Source organism: Argiope bruennichi, chromosome 9 (genome assembly GCF_947563725.1).
Source record: "Argiope bruennichi chromosome 9, qqArgBrue1.1, whole genome shotgun sequence".
Classification (NCBI taxonomy): Eukaryota; Metazoa; Arthropoda; class Arachnida; order Araneae; family Araneidae; genus Argiope; species Argiope bruennichi.
Genome location: NC_079159.1, coordinates 4,478,475 through 4,501,191, shown reverse-complemented (window position 1 = coordinate 4,501,191; position 22,717 = coordinate 4,478,475). Strand labels below are relative to the sequence as shown.

Below are 22,717 nucleotides of genomic sequence, written 5' to 3'. Positions count from 1 at the left end.
ACAAACATTAATAACAATTCATTGAAATATTAAGAAAAGATCTTCTGGAAGAAAATATCAAGATTCTGTGATTGATGAATGCAAGGAATTTTGAAAAGCATACTTAATTTTCAAGATTAAGAGACATGGTATAAAATGATCTCAAAATTTATCAAAAGAAGAGATCTTAATGATATGGTTACAAAGCATTTTAATTTTATTCTTTATAATGAAAAGTTATAGTTAAATAACCAGAACTATAACTTTTCATTATAATACCTAAGTTTATATAGCAATGCTAGTTTAAAATTAATATAATTTATATGGAAAGCAACATGCTGTCAACATCATTTTTAAAGGTTACAAAATCTTAATAAATCTGTATTATATATAAATGTATATACAAGGTGCCCACTAAAGTCCATTATCACCTTTTTAACCTTAAATGACTGAACAGCTTCAGAAATTTTCATGAGTGGTGTCTACATGTGGTATGATGCACACAAGAGGGGTATCTATGGTGTAACAATTATGCACAATCAGATAAAACTGCTTATAGCACCATTTGGTGGGAAATGGTAAAGTTTGTAATATTAGTTGATACGTGTTATTTTTATGGTAATAGTTAGAGGATTACAAAATTGTAGAACCTTATCGATTTAGTACAATAAAACACTGAATGGTCCTAAATATAATAGAATGTTTAAAATTCACTTTTTTTTTTTTTGCAGCTTCAAAAACTTGAATAATAATAATAATAATAAAAAAAAAGAAGACATTATCTTTCAAGCGAAAAACTGAACCCCAAACATTCTCATGGGGATACCTCAAACAGCAGGTGTACATGACCCCTTCATGAACATCACGGATGCTTGTGCTGACATGTCACCCGCTATGCTACACTGTATGCAACATGAAGTTTTAGCAAGAGTTTAGATGTGCATTGTAATTGATGGAGAAAACAAACAAAAATAAAGATGCTGTATGATTATTAATTGGCTTTTCTGTGTCAGTTAATTAAATCATGAATAAACAAACATATGTTTTAAGGATTTATGTCTACAAGGTGTCATTTTGTACAAAATCAAAAGTGTTTAACAATCTTTTCTCATTCCCCCCCCCCTATTTTGCACCATTTTGGAAATAAAAATACTAACTTCAATGTTTTACACCAAGTGGTGCTGTAAGTAGTTTCATACAGTAGCTCATAATCACTTTACCATATTTAGACAGCTTATGAGAATAGCTACAGTTATTCTGTAGTTAAAAGGATGGAAAGGGACTTTAAGTGGGCACTCCGTATATATATTTTTGGATAAGTTAACTAGGCACATTCACATTTAATTTCGGATTTACTGTTAGGCAGATTATTATTGTGATCAGGAGACAAGCACACTATTTGAATTTAAATTTTCTTTGTTGAACCCCTCTGAAAAATCATATCCACTGTTATACTAACATCATTCATGTGTAAGACATTTAGAAAATCGGGGCGCGTGAGAAAGCGAACGGCAGGCGATCGAAGCAGAAGCACCCTCTGATTCTCAGGACTGGAGGAGGAAGGCACTGCAGAGGAGGAAGAAGACGCAGCAGCAGGGGTGGGAGTACTCTCTTCCATGGGGCGAGATGTCATAGTGCGACGTATGCTCTGATATCTATAGAAACATTTTAAAAACCAAAATTATACAGCTTCTATAGTTATTATGTCATGAAACTTTATCATTTTCTTCTATATTAAAAAGCTCAATGTATCTGAGAAGAAAAGTTTTATTTATAAATCTTTTTAATAATAATAATAAAAAAGTCTTTCTATAATTTTTTTTATATTGCTGCGGCAGGCAGATTTGGAACTTTTAGTCAGAAAGACAAAAGATTTGAATATTTATATTACAGCATGAATTTTCAATTCAAAAAATGAAGATGTCCGACACTGAAACTTACAAATTTGGTATATTATTAACAAAGTAAAAAGAAATTAAACATCAAGCTACAGACTACTTTTAGTTTCAACATGATTAAGTATTAAAAATTATTCTTAAATAAAGGTGAATGCTTTGCAGCTTATAAATTTTTAAAAAAAATCTATGTTTTTGTAATAGTATGACTGAAAATCTATCTAATAATCATTTATATTATTAAATATATATGTATTTACTTTTTCTTTATAGAAAGATGAGCTAAAAGTTAGCAATTTTTTAATGCAATATTTAACACCAGGTTTATTTCAAATGCATATATGTATGAAACTACACATTTTAAAATTTATCCAATTTTTAATAATTTTTTAAATTTCAACAGTTTGTTGCTTTTTAAAGTTATAACTGAAGAACAGCATTACAGTTGTAGCATTAATTTCAATTTCTGCGCTTTGTTTATAAGCATTTCAGCAGTTACATGAGGAAGGGCACTATAGGCTGAAAAGGAATCGAATATCTCTACTTATGTATAAATATTTTATTATTGTTGGAAGCACTACATTTTCTATATACAATACCAAATTAATAATAAAACAATTGGAGCTTTTTCTTTTATGATTCATTAAAACTGTAACTAAAATTGCTTGAATTCCATATTTGAAAAGGAATATAAGTGAATAAGTTTTACCATAAGAAAGGTGAATACATTTTATTAAAGGAAAAGCAGATTGACAATTTTTAAAATATAACAGTGTTAGATTATATAATCATGATTAATAAAATAATAAAATCAAACCTGCGATCTAGTTGTTGCCGCTGCAGTTCACTAGCAGTCCCAAGTGTCAACTGCTGTTGTGAAGATGTAGGTTTTGTCCAAGTAGTCGTTCGATTCAAGTGATCAATATAAAATATGCGACCATGACTGTCTACCCGTGCCTCCCAGTCTGAAAGAAAAATTAAAAACAATTATTTTTAAATCTTACAATGAATGTTTTAATTTAAAAAAACAATCATTTTCAATATTTTTAAAACTAACTTAATAAAATTTTTATTTTTCAAAATGAATCATTATTTATCTTTGCAAACGGGGGAACATCAAATATCTTTACAGTCTAACTATTGTGTAAGAAAATGCAACACAAAAAAAAGTAATAAAATTGAAAAAATCTAGAAAGCAATCTTTTGAAATAATCTAGTTTTCACAGATCTTACATATTATATTAAAAAAAAAAAAAAACCACCTTAAAATGATTAAGTATTAATTAATTATTAAAGGATGATATTTCTGAATAATTTAAGCACAGTCTTCTTAAAATTACTCTCTGTAATATTCATTCTAAATTATGATTAATTAATCTCACAATGATTTCTTAAGATTTGGATACCCGCATATATTACCATATTTCCTGAATGGAAAGTAAAACTGCCATATCCAAATAAGATTTAAACATCTCTAATAACTGTGAGTATAGATGATGCATTTAGAGGATCAAGCTTTATATTTGCATAAAACAAATGTGATTAATTCATTCATAGACCTTGGATGAATGATCTTATCTTAGCAAATCTTCAGAAATGGACTTTATAGAAAATATGTGAGATACTATTGAAGACAAATGCACTTTAACTTACATATCCCAGAATCATCCAGGACCTAAAACATTACAGAGACACATTTTAACAAGAAAATAAGCTGTCTTGTTTCTAATACAAATTTATATAATGAAATATGTACAACTATAAATGAAGGATGTATCAATTAACATATTGTTATATTCCCCCACTTCTTTCTGTTCAGCATTATTTCTATACTAGATTTTTTAGCACATATCAAGCTCATACTATAAAGGCTGGATTTTTTATATCAATTTAACTATAAGATTAATTTCTTTAAAATATGCCTAATTGCTCTGATGATAATTAATCAAAATTGTAGGCCCAAACATGAAAATTCTTATAATCTAGAACAACTGTATATGTGCACACAATCGAAATAATATTGATTTATAAGTATGATGGCAATACTAAAAAAAATATTTTTACAATATGTATAATTTCATAAATCATAAAAATAGTATAATTTGGAAATATAAAAATTATTCTGTACTCATTTAGATCATACATTTAATTTTTTATTAACTATTTCAGTTCCAATATAAAAACAAATGAAGCTGTAAGATTAAAATATCTATGATTTTGCTTGAAAATAATCAATCTTACGTGGAGGTAAGGATTCTTCTAGATCAACTCTCTGGTATCGAATGGTCCGCTCAGGGATGGAAGGCAGGCGAGTCGTGGGAAGATGCTGCAATGTGGACACCTGCAGCGAGTCTCTGCCAGCAGAGAAGCTCAATGAACGTGTCGCCAGGTTGCTAAAAAAATGAATAAATGTTTTGTATATAAAAATGCCAATTTCTCCATCACAATAAAAAAACATGGAAATACTTATTCCTTAATTTTCTTTGTAAAAAATTTATAATTCATAATTACATCATTACACAATGCAAATCAAATTATGAAATGCTCATGCTCATGCTTATTTTTACAATTATGTATTAGTTCTGCATGATTTTTCAAACACATTTCAATTTTTATTATTGTTTGACTTGAACATTTTGAGAAATTTCGAGAGTTCTTTAAAAAATCAAATTTTGCAGATTTTTCTCACTTCATCATAGCTTCCTTTTGTCACATTCACACATAACATTGGAGAAATTTAAATTTACGTCTTTAATGGAATAATTTTGAAACAGTCTTCTCAAATAAACATAATAATGTTATATACACAAAATATGCAAATTATATTTACAAAATACTCAAGTTATATTTTTAATCTATAAAACTAATCCCATAGATTGAAGAAGAAAAATAGACTAACCTTAAAGAATTGCGTCTTTGAACCCAGAGATCAGAATCTGGTCTGATGTATGATACATGGTTGGATGGACGAGACAAAGCAGCAATATTACTATCTCTTTCTTCTGAAGAAGATGGAGATGTTCTTAATGGACAAGTGCCATCATCTGAAGCCTCATCAGTAGGACTTACAGGGCTAAGGTCATCACTAGCAGGGCTGACAATGAGACCAGGTGACACAGGAGTTTGAACACTATCTGGTGTTGACAGTAAAGAAAGGGAACTAGTGCTACAATGCATGCCAGTTCTCGATGTTGAAGGCATGTCTGGTGTCGTGGCACAGCTCGGCAGGGACGGTTCCCGCGCCGCTGCATCGCGGTCCTCGCCATCATTTGAGTCCGAGTCCGACCGTCCACCGCCCGGCGGCTCTTCATTCTCACTGGCACTCAGAGTTTGTGATGATGGGCTGCTGCACGGCGGAGTCACAACACACACACTGTAACTACCTGGGATCTCATCATTGTCCAAATCATTAAAATCCCCAGATCTATCCATGGAATTGGCAACACGGGCCAGATCGCTGGCTTCACTTAAACTGAGGTATGTTTCATGATCTAAATCAGACGAGCCATTTGGTTCTAACTCAGAATAATCTAAAATAGGTGTTCCATCATTACATTCAAAGTCAATGGCTTCATGAAGGTTTTCTAAAGATGGCCCACCCTCATGGATTGAGTCATGCTCTGGAGTTGCAAGAGGAGCTGTTCGCTGAATAGCCTGAGTTTGATTAATGTAATGCCCATCAGTGTAGCCATCTGACCCAACAGGATGTACTGCCAAAGCAACAGGACGAGATGCTCCACTAGATGTGCGCTGGGGTAGAGCTGGCGGAGGCGGACTAGGTTCCCGTAAAAGGGGTACAGATGCTGATGTGGGCAAGTTTGGCATCATTTGCTCTGGCTCTTGACAAGGCGTATCATCATCTGCACCATCATTCTGTTCATCTGTATCAACAATTTCAAGAAGAAAACTGTCTTCAGGTTTAGTATGATGTTTTGGTTTCAATTGGCCAGAATCTGAAGGACCAGCTTCCCCAGATGTGCTGGGACCACTCAAATGGGCTTTAGAGCGTTCTAAAGGACGATGTCCCTTAGAGGTTTTCTGTTTTGGTGGTAAAGGAGGAGGAAGGTCTATTTCTTTGGCAGGTGTAGGAACAGGAGAGGGTTCAATAGTTGTTTCAGTTGAAGGCTGAAGCACATATTCCATGTTAGTGAAGGCCACAGTGGAAGTGCTACTAGGTGTTGTGCTGGGTGGGAGCGACATGCGTGTTACACTGGCCTGTGAAGATCGACGAGCTGGTGGAGGAGCAGCGGTGATACTATTGATGCTCTGGTCAGATCCAGAACGTAGTCGACGAGAGCCGTTTCCAGATAAATTACCGTTTTGTGACTGAGCTGATCGGCTTGACAGCACAATGTGCTGGGGTGTGTTAGGGACGGAGGAACCAGTTATTTGAGAATCAGAAAGATCGGTAGCATATATTGGGTTGTGAACTTGTCGGATATGTGTCCATGGATCAACTAGAGAAGGAAATGAAAAAGCATGTCAATAAATAAGATGGCAATTTAAGGAATAACCAACCTATTTGTTCACATGTCAATACAATAACTTGGGATTGCAATAAGTAAGATGAATGAATCTTGGCACATAATGTTTACTTTAAACTTACATATGTATACATATATATAATTTTTGAACATATCATCAATTGAATCAATTGAGTAATATTGTATATATGGACATGACAACTCCAAAGCACAATAAGTATGAAAAATTTATTTTGATATGCAGCTTTCACATCAAAATCGTAAAGTTTGCAACCAATATACTTAATTCTCTTATTATATTAAAGTTAAGGAGAAATTAGTCCACTTGTGTGAGGACTCAAAAGAGATGAAGAGACAGCACTACCATTGATTTGAATAAATAATGTTTTTCAGCCCTTGTGCCTTTTTACAGCACTATGGGATTCTGAGCTGATGAGACTTCTGGGTTTTAGAAGATATTTTCTTCTCTACAGACTTCTCTAAAATTACAGATAATTAATAATGTCCAAATTTTTTGTTCTTTAAATTACATTTTTTAAAAAAGATTTTTCTTACTTTCCAGAAAAATTAAACAGAAAACATGTAATAGTAGCTTTTAGTTGTCCTGCATTTTAAAAAATTATTTAAAACATACAGAAATGTCACAAATGGAAAATGTTAAAAAATCTTCAATATTTTCCATTTTATATAATGAAATGAAATATAAAAAAATAATACCTGGACCATTTTCTAATGTAAATGTGAAAGACAACTGTCCCGTGACATGATCAGATGGACTTTTACTGCAAAGGCTGAAGGTGAATTCAATTGGTACTCTGAAAGAATTCAAATGCCAAAATCAGACGCACACACACACAAAAAAAGGTTAAAGTAATAATGCACAAATTTTTGGAGTGTTTAACCTCTAAATTTCATTTACCAAAATAGACAACTATTTGTGATTTCCTGTTTAAACAATGATATAAAAAAATTCACACACTCAAATGATTAACATTAAGGATAAACATTTATACAAATTGCACATACTCAGAAAAAATTTTAAGTCACTTTTGTTTTAGTTAAGTATTTGATACCTCAAAAAAATACATATTGCTTTCTTTCTTAAGCTATTCTTGGAACCAAGAGAGGGAAAAAAGAGTAATAAATTCTCAATTATTTTTTGATTATTATTTTTTTTAATTCCATTGCATTCTCCTTGGCAAAATAAAAAAATGTTATTCCCTCCATAAAAATAAAGGCAAGAATAAATAATTCTTAACTAGTCTATAAATAAATACCAGCATCCAATTTCTAGCAGGTGTATCAGCACTTCATCATTACAGTTTATTTATATAGTGGAAATTAAATGGTCCTTTTGGCAATAAACTTTCTAAGTAAATGTAATGAATGAAAGAAGTCTAATATATATTACACAAATTAAATATATGAGCTTAATACAAGATAGGATGTAACTCTTCTAAGTGATGAAATAAAAACTCTTTTTAATGAATTTATGTCAATATTATTTTAATCTTAAAAGTGTAAATATCAAAGAATTTTTAAAGGAAAAACATTGGTTTGCAGCAATTAATTTTAAAAATATAAGTAATAATGTATTACTACTTATATCAATATCTATTGTAATATAAATCTACATTATAATAGACATTCTTCAGTATACACATCAAAAATTGCTCGCTTTTTTATTCATGAATAAATGAGTTACCCTGTGCACTGATCCAGTAGAAGACAGATTTGTATTGAGAATTTCCCAAGAAAACGACTGATAATGGGTCTACTTTTGGCAAATTTGTCTTTCACTTCAAATTCCAAGATGTCAGAAGGATAAGCAATGAACTCAAACTGAAACATTTCAATGACGGTTAACAAGATACAATATGAAATACTTGTTTCTTACAGTAAATATTAAAACATGTTTCTTACTTGTCCTGGCCAGCATGGTTGAGTAGTAGATTCAGCAATAATGGTTCGACATACTTGCCCATGATGAGGTAAGAGTAAAACACCCTCAGATTTCCCAGGTTGTATGGAGATTTTAACATAGGGATCAGGGTTGAAAAACATCCCCTTTTTCAGGTTTCTTGCATAGATATCTAGAAACGAGAAATTTATTTGATTATTTTGCATAAGTATCTGTTTTGTTGATATTTCTAGACTCATTATTTCCAAAACAATGCATATAAATACACATATATCTCAAAGAAAAATTTGATTCACCAATAAAAATGAAATTAATCATAATAATATTGTCAGACTTTACTCAAATTTAATGTGCATTAATATAAAAAAAATATTCATAAACTTTCTTTAGTAATATGAAAGATTAATTTGGCATGAGTGAATAAATATCTCATCTAATGAATGATGTTTCACATATCAGAATACATTTCTAAACAAAACTGTGAAAACAGTTACAAATTAATTAAACTTATAATAGTAATTCAACCTTTTCTCAATAACAATAAAGAGCATGCGCTTCTCTTACTTTTAAAAATAATACATTCACTTAATTATAAAATCAAAATCTTTAATATAAATAAAAATTTATGAGAGTAAAAAAGTTAACAAAATTTTTTTTTTAAATATATCACTTCAAACATTATTTTAAAATTTATTTATCAAAACAACATAACATCTGCAATTTTTTTTCTTTTATATATTTAACAAAAAAAAAAAAGTAATAATTAGCTCCAAATTCGTTATTTCACTTGTTCTTCACTTAAAAACAAAATTTAAAAAACAATATGATAAAATATGCAAAAGTTATACCATAAAAAAAAATGCAATTGAGACAAGAACACAGACTCAGTTTCTGTAAGGATTTAATTACATATGCTATTTAATATACACAGTTCTAATGAAAAATAAATGTTTTAATTTAAAAAATTTTCCACACATTTTATTGCTAATTAACTTTTATAACAAAAGGCTCTATCTGCATTTATTTGTTCTATATGAACATAAGAAATATCAAAATACATACACTTTTATATCAAACAGTTTTTAAGATCTTATATGCAACTATTTAAGAGAAATTATGATCTTCAACCCTGATTAATAATGCAATAACTCTACATCTTGTTTATCTCTCAAAGTTTAGGGCATATATATAAAGACTATTAGAAGTTTCTGCTTTAGAACTTAGTGATATACAATAAGCCATGAGAAAAATGGAATTTCAAGACTCATACTAGCCTTTTTAAGATATTAAATTTTTAATAAAAAAAATTATACTTAATATGACAGTTCTTTAATTTAATATTTGATATAATAAATAATACACAAACACATATATTATCAACTGCTATCAAAAATAGGTTTTCATTAATTATAAAATTCAGAATAAAAATTTAAATAATTTTCACGGAGCAAAATGCAATATGGGCATTTTTTTGCTAAGTGCACAATTTGTGATCCACATTTTCATCTATTCTATTTTGGAAACCTTGATATTCAAATTTTCTAAAAGATTTAAACAAATATTCAAAACGAAAAAGATGCATGAATTCTAGTTATTACAAAGTTAAAAGTAGGCTAAAAATCTGAAATTGAAAAAACAGAAAGCTAGAAACAAATGGTTACTGACATATTTAAAAAAAAACAACATAGTTTTAAAATCAATGCTATTATTTTATAATGTTATAAATATCAACAAATTTATCTGAAATAAAGTTTCATATAAGGCTTTTATTACATATATATATATTCTAACTCAAACTAAAAACAGTAAAGAGGCATATATTATTAAATAGAAGAATTTCATGTTGATATAAATAAATATAAAATTTTTAATTAAATATGCATTATAAATCATAGAAATAATTATCTCCCTGCTGAATAAAAAATTATTATTTTGAAATCTTATATCAAATTTTAAATAAATGACAGAAATTCTAACTGTGAAACATTCATCAGTATGAATGAATGCAAGCCTTTCAATAATAAACACATTGTTGTTAATAAAAAATATTTTAATACATTTTTTTATCTAAAAAATTGAATATTTTAAAAACTTATACAATAACCCTTTCATGACAAACTCACCCAAAATCGTCTATGCAAATTCTATACTGACTTGTTGGTTTCTGTTTCAATTGATTGGTGCAGGATGTAAAGTGAGGACATCCTTGATGACAACCCTTTTTTAATAGAAACCAGCAGGTCAATATAGAATTTGCACGATTGGCAGGACTTAATTTAGTTTAAATTAGTTAGTAGTGAAAGAGCTAAATTCTAAAAGAGCTAAATTTCTAAAAAAGAACAAAGGAACAAATATAGTAAAAAAAAAAAAAAAAAAAAAAAACTGCAATTAAACAAATAATAATTAGGCTTTTATAAATTGCAGCATATAAATGGGAAATTTTATAAAGTTTCTAAATATAAAAAAAAGTTTAAAAATTTGTAATTTCTTTTTTCACTAATTGTAGGAATAAATTTAATTTTTTCTGAAAAATATAAAATATCTATTAAAGAAAATCTATAAAAATATAAATATTTTTATTTAAAGAAAATAAATAAAAATAAAGAAATATAAAGATCTATAAAATATCTATTTCTTTAATGAATCTCAAAAATACTTTATTTTATATTTAAATAAAAACATATAATTAAAAAAAATCAGTTAATTACTTACTGGAAAGGGTGAACTTTACCATCTCTACAGGATACTGCTGAGAGGAGTAGCCCACCAACACATCATCGACCCCATGACTGGTCTGCAAATAAAACAAATATAATTTGTTTTTTCAAAATAACTTGACTGCTTCAATAATTTCATGCTAATATTTTCTTCTTAAATATTTGTTAGGTAAATCATTTCTTAAATGAATAAAAAAAAAAAAAAAAAAAGAAAAAACTTTATTTTATATTTAAATAAAAACATAAAAAAAAACAGTTAAAATTTTCTTTTCATTAGACATAAGTTACCAAAAATTCACTATAGAAATTAAAAACAAAATAATAATAAAGATAAACTTTCAAAATTCACCATAGATAGTAATTGTCTATAGAGGTAATAAACAACTTATAGCCTTTATTGCAAGAAATTTCAATAAAAACAGACTATTATAAGTGGTATTATAGAAAAACTAATTGCAGTGCAGTTGGTTAATTAAGGTTACAAATTTAAAATAGTCTATAAAATGAAATTGATTCTAACTATGAAATGCAGATTATACTAAACATGAAATTTATCTTGAGAAGGGGGAGATTTTAAAAATGTTTTTGTAGAGTCTTTTAATTACTTTTCTGCCTTAATAAATTTAACAGTAATTCACTCTATTATCAAGATTATTATTCAATATTTAAAAAAATATATATGCTATATTTTTAGCATTTAAAAAAAAGGCACATTTAAAAATATGCCATATGCATATTTTTAGACATTATAATTTCATACTTTATAAAACACCATGCTAGACACAAAATTTTGAAAGAATATCTGAAATTTACAAGTTGTATTAAGGAGGAAGGAAGCATTTCATGAAAATATTGCATATAATATTATTAATTTAATTTTCAAACTTCAATGATTACTTATTCAATATGTTTTATTTTTCCTATTCATACACACATTTTGTAAAATGAAAAAAATTGGAATTGATGGATGCAAGAACGTTTTTGCACGCAAAATGAAGTTAAAAATGGAAAAACATTTAAGAAGTATGGTATAGAATGAAAAATGATGACTGAACAATTGACAACTATTTTTTCCAATATTGCTGAAAAAGTCAGATATTTAAAATAACTAATCAGCTTTACAGAAAAACAGCTGGTATACAGAAAATATGGGTAAAAAAAAAAAAAAAAAAAGATAATGAAATCTCAAGCAATTTGTTATTCAATACTGTTAGATTCATCTTTTATTACCATTCTTAATATTATGCACCCATTCCTATTCTAAGATATAGAAATATCCTTGTGAAACTCCTGTTCAAAACATGTATGTGTGTGCGTGCATTTAGGTACCTTATAAGCAGATGCATTAACTTTTCAGACACTGTATCTCATGACAGCTAAACAATTAATATGATAAATAAATATTATAAAGCAATAAGAAATTATATAATTACTTTCAGCTTTTATAATTGTACATAGCACATAAAAAAGGAATGAATCATTAATAGAATGCAATATTTCAACAATCGAAAAATTATGACAGCAATTATTATATACACTGTTTTCCAAATTTTAAACTAAAAACTTACACTCTCGAATATCCAGCCTAATGCGGCAGAAGGCTGGCTGGAAAAAAAGCCAGATAGGCCAGAGTTCTATGAACTCATTTCTTTGGCCACCAATAAAAGAAGATGAAGTTTTTATACCAAAGCTCACTGTTAGAAAATATATTTTCTCACTTATTATTGAATACTAAAATCTCCATTTATCTCAAGCCATGTAGAATATGAATGCGCCCACAGCCAAGTGAATCATAGAAGCCATTGCAGGTAATGTGTTGAATTAAAATAGAAGGCTCTGTACTAGTAGCACAAAGCCTTCAAAAACTGCAGGCTTCAGAATTTATTAGAGAAAAAGTAAGTTAAAGGATATAAACTATTCATATTTTAACATAAATTCTGTAATCATCACTATTGTACACTTTAAAAAACATTAAGCATATCCCAAGAACAATTTACCAATACTGTATGCATTGTGAAGTTATAATCAGATACAACAGCAACAATTAAGCTTTACACAATGGCAAAACAAAGATCAACAAGCAGAATGCTGCTCTTTTCCTGTCACAGGTTGCATTTTGCACACAACTCATAGAAGGATTGTTGGATGCCTGCTTCCAATGCCTTGACAATGTTGCCAATGCAACGCTTGCCCTCCTCATTTATTTTTGGTAAAAGAAAACTAGGCAGGGTAGTATGGAAGCCAGATAATCATGAGCCAGATACTCGGGAGTGTACTGTACATATATTAAACAAGATATTCAAATTCTCAATTTATTCAAAATTTTGTAAAACATATTAAAAATATAAAAATACAGACAATGTGTAAACAGATCCTAAAATTAAATTACAGGATGCAAATTTTTATATTTTAAACAAAATAAGATCCATTACTTGAGATCCAGAGTCCAGGGATCTTCTAACAGTAACCAGAGGACTGACTGCACGCAGTGCCCCTGTGTTACCATGATAATACTTAAAGCACACATTTGTCACATCTGAAAGAAAGTATAACGTATAAACATTTTTAAAAGCTGACAGTACTTAAACTTTTATTAATTAAATTAAAATTATGAAAAAAATTCTTAAAATAATATCTAAACTACCAATTGGAAGAAACTTAAACGTTCATGATAAATATATATATTACAATCTTTTAAATGAATGCAAGAAATAAATATGTAAACAAAATAAATAGCAAGCTTAATGATAAAAGGCATTCATCTACTAATGCCTAAGATTTTATTAATATGGTCATTAAATTTCATTTTCAAAGCTAATCTGAACATAAGCCACTATTTACTTTTTGACTGCAGTTTTCATCTGGAATATATAATCTATTTACCCGATTTTGATACCAAAAATGTTGAAATGTTAATTTTTTTTTGCTTTATTTTTAATTTAAAGGAGTTGAAAGAAGGCTTTTACAAAAATATTTCACTATATTTAAATAATTTTTACAATATATCTATGATAAAATCTTTAAATGAATTTTTAACTGATTTTTCAATATTTTTATTAAAAATAATTATTTTATTACTCATTTATCTAATTATTGTTGTTCTTAATATAATTTAAAAGAAATTGACTGAAATCAATTATTAAATTATTTTGCACATTAATATTCAGAAAAACCACTTTCATATAAAATGAAAAGCAAATTCAGCCTAATAACATGGAAAGCAAATGAGAAGAAAGTAAAATCACAGTTTGTAAGTATGTAGAAAGTAAATCACCATCTGTAAACAACTCTGGCTTTTCTATTGTCCATAAAATCTGTCCACGAGGAGAAACTGATGGCCATCGGTTTTTACATTCTATATAGCGTGATGGGTCAGTTTCATCTATGAAAAAGTAACCAAATGAAAATAATTTGAATTCATAGTCATAAGCAATATGCAAGGCACAAACAAAATTTTTAAAAATCTTTTGGCTCATTTACCTGTCCTATATAGCCCAATCCAATCAGTGGCACACACCTCCTCCTTGATATCCCACTTCAAAACTAGTGGCTCCACTCCACCCAAAAAATACTCCGAAGGATGTACAGAAAGGCTGGAGCGTGCCTGGAGGCGAGGGAGGGGTGGGGACGGTGGGGAGGAGACCGTCCGCTGGGGAGGAGGGGGAGGCGGGTGTCCCAGCACTGGGTAGGGGCCACCCGGCCGCTCTGCTAGCATCGAGTGGGGGCCAGGGCTGGAGGGCGACGCACGGGCTCCAGGTACTGCAGCTTGTTTTACATCGTGTCTCTTGCCCGAAAAGCAGAAGCTAAAAATTTAAATGAAAAATTTTAAAAAAATAAACATTTCAGAACATTTCATTTCATATAATTTCAGATTCAGTACAGAAATAATATTATTTCCTTTAAAAAAACTCATCTGCAAAAAAAAAAAAAAATTCATAATAGGCTTTTGTTTAATAAAAATAAAGAGGGAAAAAAAGTTTTGATCAAGAACTAGAATTTTTTTGTGTTGAGGGAAATAAAAATTACTAAACATGAAATTAACAAATTCTATAGTGGGCTTTTTTATTCTAGTATCCCAAGAAATAATACAAGTTGAAATAATAAACAGCTAGACAGCTGTTATAGCTCTAGAGAATTTTCACAACTACTGCTTTAGCATGAACAATTAACGATCTGACACATCATACTGGGAAAACCAAGAGAAATAAAAACTTAATTGACACTTATTTCAGAATGATTTTAAAGAATTAACAGTATATTTTTATACATGTTTTCATTTTACAACTTTAGACTCGGTATCTAAATCTATCTATGTCTATAAAATCTATTTCATAGATAGATTTCATATAATTTCTCTCCTCTACAAGCCAAGAGAACTCTACAAGCCTTTTATAAACTTTTTCATTTGTAAGGAGGAAATTTACAGTTGTTGGAAACTTATTTATACAGTAGATACATAGTAACTGAACTAATAAGCATAAATAATATATATACTTAAACTTTAATTGAAAATGCTTTTAAACACATAGGAGACAATATGAAATTTCATTAAGTTAGATGAAGATATACGAGAGTTTCTAAGATATTTGACAGCTATTTTGAGACAGACCTTATAATTTTGTATTGCCATCATATGCCAAAAATAATACCAAAGCAAGCATTATTTTCATAAACTTCCAGGTCACAAAATAGTGATGATTTGTGATAGATGATAGTAGATTTAAAGTACTTTAGATTTACATATGCAACAGTCTGTTTTTAATGGAATCAAGTCTTGGAAATAATAGACATTACAGAATAATAAAGACAATCTCAGTAAAGAATGCCTAATGCAACTGAGTATTGGTAAAACTATTTGTACCTTTAAAAAAATGGGCAAAAAAAAAAAAAAAAAGAATTAAAGATGTTTTATAGAATTTTAGGAGACAGAGGAGGAAAACAACATATTTTTTAAATGTGAATGAACATTTTATTTTATTATTCTACAAAAAAGATATATAAGGTATTTATTAGAGAATGAAGTATATAAAAAAAAAAAAACTAATTCATCATAACTAAAATGAATATCAACTGATGACTAATGATTTTTATGTAAAAGAAAATTTTTAATAGGATAAAAAATTTTAGAAAAAAAAAAAAACTATTTGTGGTCAGCAATCTTTTGCTAAATATAAATCTTATACACTCCTGAAGGTAGTAGGTTTTTAGTAGAGCCACCTTGCATCTTGTTTCCGTTTAGAATTATATATAATAATATGATCGAATATGGCTTCCTTTAAGGGATTAATTTTATATTTAAGATACCTAATTTTCCTGTATTTTCAATATAAAATATTAATATGGGAACTTTTAAAGGGAAGTTCATAAATAAATTTTTTAAAAAAATTAATCAATCTTGAGGCATTAATTCAATTCTTTGTATATAATATGTAAAAAAATAGAAAAAAAAAAAAAAAAAAAAAAAAAAAAAAGAAAAGAGCGTTTCTAAGATATTTTTATCTGTGGACACCATCTGTTTAAAAATTTCTTATTCCGTAAAAGCATAACTCTGAATAACAACAAAAAGTTTTGATACAGAAAATAATCCTTTATGCACGAGACCAACAGATACTGCTATCTGCTTCGAGAAATTTTATTTTAATAATGAGATGTTTTCAATTCATGATAATTTTAATAAATATTTATTCTTTTGAATATTAGTTAATATTTATAATGAATTATTTCCCCCCCTTCATTTAAATATATTAGACTTAGTTTAAATATAATCTACAAAAATTATTTAAGACAGTGAATTTTTAATATAATATATTAAGTTACTCAAACTTCTTAAAATTTTGATAAAATATTTATAAATCTAAAATATTCATCATTTTTGTTATTGACATAAGAAGTTTATTTAATCATCTCCAAAGATTTTCTAGCAAATCGATAGCTGAAAAGGAGTAGGGTCCTCAAATGAGTACCCCTTTCCTTGATGAGGGAAAATTAGTTAACCTTTTTTTACAGTAAAATCTATGTTTAGACAACTGCCAACTGAAAGAAATTGGGCATGACATAGAATTGAAAAAAAGGCGAATTTTATAAAATAAGAAATTTTGTCAAACATAAACACAGAGAAGTAAATAAGTTTTAACAAATAAATTATATAATGAATAAATTTTCACAAAAGAAAATTAATTGGTTTCCAGAATGATAAAATTCAATCTTGAAAACAATGACAACCATGGAAATAAAATGCTATTTATAAAAATTTAAAAAATACTGGAAGGAAATATTAGCATATCTAAACTCATTGACCTTTGCTAAAACCCAGCATTTTAAAAAATGTAAAGTTTACTATTCCATAACTTCATAAAGTTTAGGAATACTCAATTTTAAAATAATCATAAAAATCTGATTAAAATAAAAGATGATCTACTTATAGAAAAACAATATATGCCAAATACAAAATTAAAAAAAAATGCTGAATAGAGAGGAAAAACACACACATTCATATGCATAAACACTTATTTGTTATTCCTATACCTAAAAAAAAAAAAAAAAAAAAAAAAACGGTGCCAAAACAGAAGTTAGCTAGATACCAAAAGAGCATTACAGAAATTTCTAAACAATTCTTATATATAAAAAAAAGACATTCTATTTCAATTTAAAAGGTCAGAAATAATTCTTATATTTTCATGTTTAAAGAAAAGATGATGCATTAATTAGGACTTGAACTTCTACAATTATATAAGCCCTAGAAGGAATGATTGTCACTGAACAGAGCTAGATATTTTCTGACAAATGTATCATAACTCAAGACATAAATTCAATGTTAGTCAAAAGAAAATCTGTTATCAATTCATACTATTCATAATTTTTTAACTGTTCCTATACAATGCTTTTTATTTTTGATAATTTCATTCTTTGATATAAGTTTATAATACGCATTTCTCATCAGTCCCAAAATATAGAATCTCATTCACTTAGGATGCAAGCTCAATTTTAAGGTTATAAAAGTTATTGTTTTTCCCCATCTTATGTTGTGCAGTGCTGTATTACATAAATTTATATTATTCATAACAGTAGGCTTTTGTAAAAAAATTATTTTTAATAATGAACAAATAATTAAATTAAATTCATTAACTCCCTTTGTCACAACAAATGATAAAAATACGAAGAGTTCTTATATACCGAGGTATTCAAGAGACTATTTTTATTGTATAAAGAATTTATCAAATTTTCATAATCAAATCAAAATTATTATACACAAAAATATTTAAATTATATCATTAAAATTTCATTTAAAAAATTAGCTTTGTTTAAATAAATTATATACATTAACGTAATTATTGTTGTAAACTACGCCAAAAAGGAGTATCATGCTTTAGGAATAATTTTTATAAAAGTTTTTACCAGTTCAAAATTTCTTTACAATAAGAGGTAACTTGAAATGCATCTGTATCATGCATACATAAAATATATCAGTAATCAGGGATAAAAAAAAAAATTGATGAATTTCAAAATGGCACTTGAAAAGGGAACAATTTTAAGTACCCATTTAAAATAATTTCACGAGCAATACTTAAAAACATATCTTAAGAACAATTGATACATTATTATTGTAAAGAAAAAAGGTTAGAGAATCAAATACTTCTGGGGTTTAATATACAAATATGCGATTCCAGAAAGGGAGGAAGTAGAAAAATTGAGATCTGTCAAATATCATACAAGTTGCTTAAAAAAAAAAAAAAAAAAAACTTTTTTGGCAAATGGATATTTAATAATAATAATAATAAAAAACTAATGCATAATAAAAATAAAAAATATTAATATATTTAAAACATATTCCCTCACATTAATAAATAACCAAAATGTCATATAAAAGTAAAATATTGATTATTCTATATTAGGGAACAAGATAATGGATATTAATAAATAAAATATATTATTTAAAATCACAGAATACAAAAGTTTACTAAAATAGCTTATACTTTTAGCACCAATATAGTCTGAATTCATATTTTATAAGACTAATATAATTAATTTTTTTAAGCCACTGCAATTGTGTTAGCAATTACTTTTGTATAACTTCTACACATCTTAAAGACCTAACCAAGAGAATAAAATTCAGAATCAAATCTTAAGTACGAAACACTTAAGTATGGTTAATATGTTTGCTTATTTCATAAAGAAATTTTCACAATTAGCAGATTAATAATTAGAAAATTCATATTAAATTAGAACATATAAAGTCTTATACATATGTTCATATTAACAAAAAGAAAATATGCTCAGTTTCACAAAAACTCACTCACATTCTTTATCTATATTTGGATGTTGATTACATAAATATTTAAAGACACTAAACAATTAGAGAGCTTTTTTAAAAAAGAGTTATATTGAATTAAAAGATGACAATTTCATGCATCAGTAACACAATTTAAGACTTAAGAATTATATAGCAGTAACTACATTAATAGTTATAATATAATAAGAAATAAAAAGATGATAAAATATTAAAAACTGCAAAATAAGTTTAAACAAATTGTAATAATTAAAAATAACTGTAAATAAATAATTGATTATAAAACAAATTTTAGAAAATGTTTAATTTTCAAACAATTTAATCTAAATTCTCAATTACCATAGTTAAAAAATGCACAAAACATATTCTAAATAAGAACAAAACATTTCTCACTAGTCTTCATACATAAAGGTAAAGAGAAGAAAAATGCTAAAAAGGGGACAGAAAAAATAAGAATTGATTGCACATTTAAATTACCCATTGATTAATTAGAAATTTTCCTACACATTTATAAATTAATTACAATGTTACTTGCAATACTTAGGAAAGCCTTAGATATGTTTAAAACAGTGAAATGATGTGTTTAAAAATATAAGAATTTATATATCATAATAAAATATTTGGTTTATAGCCAAAATAAAGACATATATATTTGAATTCCAATACAAAAGTTTATTAACGAATTTTAGGAGTTGTTAGCAACTTTTTTTACTTTATAAGACATAAACAAAAGAAATGCATAGTTCACATTGATAACTAGTCAAATTTCAATTATTTTTAAATAATATTTGCCACGAGTTTTTTTCTTTAAAAATTAAGAAAATCAAAAATAAAAGTTACTACTAAACATGGGATAAATTTAAGTTTAACCCTGAACTTGTCATGTGTAAAATAAAGATTTGGAAAGTTCTTTAATCTTTAGATACTGATACAGCAACAGATAGTAATTTGAAATACAAAAGTAATTTAACGAATAATTACCAAATTCTTTCAAATGTTTTTTTTATCTTTATCTATCAGATAATAAATTAAATTTTATGTACAAACATTAATGCAGTAGAGCATAAATACCAGTCTCATTAACAACATTCACCACAATAACACAACTGGAAGTTAAATAATAAGTAAAAATTATCAAAGATATACGAATAACGACTTTTGATCTTTCTGATATAATGAGAAACCATAAAAACCTGCTTTTTATTTGAAAATCGCACCATATCTAGGCGTATTCACTTAAACCGGAACATGTTTATTAGGTCTTTAAATCTTTACCGATCCGATAAGAATTATATTTTATGAGATCCTTAGAGCTGGGTAAAATTTTTAAATTTAACTGCATAACACAAGTGTTTAGAGACAGTACTGATTTCATTTTCAAAGATACTTCATAATATGTAAGGAATTATTCATAAAATAAAATACTGATTACATACATTACAACACCACCATCTTATTTCCGATGATCCAAATGCGATATAGAAAATAGGTCGTTTTGCAATGAATATGCACAAAATTTATTTTTTCAACTGCCGAGCATATTAGCAAAACAAAAAATAGATTTCACAGTATTTACATATCTTTCCTAGACATTAAATTTAGCCGAACAAACAAAATGACGCGTTTCTAGACATACAATGCCAGATTTCTAACCTTAAGATCACCCACCTTAATCCCTACTTTCGGTTTGTTTTATTATTACCTTTTCGACGTACGTTTTTCAGGGTTTTCTCAATTTGAGGCTAGAAAAGGTAAAACTAAAAACAAGGAAAATAAAAAAAAAGGAAGGAAAGTGTAAATAAGCTATGAATATTTAAATCATATTATATAAATTCAATTTTTAAACACATTGCTTGTTTATATTATTTTAAAAATCATATTAGACTTACGCTTCAGTTATATTTTTGTTAACTACTTTCGAATGTAACTATTCGGGAATAAAATAATTATAATAACTTCTATGAAGTACTTTATTTCAATTGTAAGTAATCATTTGTATATAATGAATATATATTATGTTTACAGATGTTCTAAAATTGCAATAGCATAAGAACAGATGCACGGAATTTCGCACAATTCCATCCATTTATTTATTTAATATTGCAGGCAACAATATTTAATTTTAAAGCTCGTTAATGAAATAAATAAAAAAATAAAGGGATGATTTGGTTCTCATTTTCAAGAAAGAGCTTGAGCAGATGAATGCTTTTAAGATTTTATGGCAATCCAATTTTCTATGTGTTCAAGAAGATAAAATTTATCCAACAAAACAAAAATTTAAAGAAATTATCAAGCAGATAAAAAAAATTATCGTGCCTTTATTTCATTTGAAGTCTTTGGAATAGATGAAAAAGTGATAGTAAGTTTCTGGAAATAAGGGGAGATTGTAATAAGCAATTTCCCAGTCCATTACATTTAAGATTTGATGTTAGACGAATCTTTTCTATTTCTACTTGATTTTACATTTAGAACTACGAAGTAAGTTTAATTCAGATGGAATATATGAAACTTTGGGATACTTTCTGTGGAAATAATTTACTATCTTTGCTAATCATTGAATTGTCGCTCTAGAGCCAAATATTTCAAAAGGAAGTATCTTTATAAGAACAATTGATTTATCTTTGTTAAAACGATAAAATGGATTATAGTAAGAGTATAAAAGTTTTAACGCATCATCACAAAATATATCTGTAATCTCACTTAAAAAGGAATCTAATTACTCAAAGAAGAAGGTCTCATATGCATAATCCACGATTTTTGGAATAACAAACATTTTTGCTATTGCTATTTTTAAAAATTTGTTCCATACAACTGTTATTTTAATCCCACTTTTAATTAAAAATTATTAATTCATATTAATAATGAAATTTATTAGCTATAATTAATATTTAATCTATTATTTTAAGTAAAGTGTGATTTAATTTAGCTGTTTCAGCTAAATTTTTAGTTTTTTAAAAACCATTTATTTAATTTATTTATTGAAATAAAGTATTTTCTGAAAAAAATTAAAATTTAGAAAATGCCATTTCTTTAAAATTTTTACTTTAGTTCTATTTTTTACCAATAAATGGCGACTGCAAAATGAATGCGATTAGGTCACATCATAGACAATTAAAAATTATTTCTATGGGATACTCATATTCTCAAGTGAGAAGTCATGGATATTGGGAAGTCAAGAAATCTCTGATAACGAGCAACGACTTCACTCAATTGCAAACTCACATCTACAAACACTTCCTGTGAATAGCCCGAAATGTGGTTTCGAAAGATTTGAATGATTCTGTAATTCTAAGAATAACTAGTCCGTTCAAGTTTCAAGCCATTCACAGATTTCCCCTTTTCCTTTATGACTTCACTTAAGGGGATGGGAAAATGACTTCTCTGAGGCCGAAAGTCTGTTTCTGGTGTTTTCTGCCCACCTGCGTGGGACATCC

At 27.6% G+C, this 22,717-nt stretch overlaps 1 protein-coding gene across 2 annotated transcripts in view; it reads right to left on the bottom strand.

Annotated features, from left to right (window-relative positions):
- The window catches only part of LOC129983732 (E3 ubiquitin-protein ligase HECW1-like), a 41,160-nt gene extending 20,231 nt beyond the window's left edge, over positions 1-20,929 (bottom strand). For both annotated transcript variants that reach the window (XM_056093330.1, XM_056093331.1), the window contains exons 1-12: positions 20,720-20,929; positions 14,477-14,799; positions 14,271-14,378; positions 13,429-13,532; positions 10,992-11,073; positions 8,282-8,451; positions 8,064-8,200; positions 7,076-7,173; positions 4,774-6,331; positions 4,116-4,267; positions 2,692-2,839; positions 1,439-1,634 (exon numbers count right to left, since the gene is read on the bottom strand). In XM_056093330.1, coding sequence (XP_055949305.1) covers positions 1,439-1,634; positions 2,692-2,839; positions 4,116-4,267; positions 4,774-6,331; positions 7,076-7,173; positions 8,064-8,200; positions 8,282-8,451; positions 10,992-11,073; positions 13,429-13,532; positions 14,271-14,378; positions 14,477-14,711 — 2,988 coding nt within the window. In that variant the 5' untranslated portion in view covers positions 14,712-14,799; positions 20,720-20,929. The remainder of the gene's footprint in view (positions 1-1,438; positions 1,635-2,691; positions 2,840-4,115; positions 4,268-4,773; positions 6,332-7,075; positions 7,174-8,063; positions 8,201-8,281; positions 8,452-10,991; positions 11,074-13,428; positions 13,533-14,270; positions 14,379-14,476; positions 14,800-20,719) is intronic.
- Between the last annotated feature and the right edge of the window lie 1,788 nt (positions 20,930-22,717).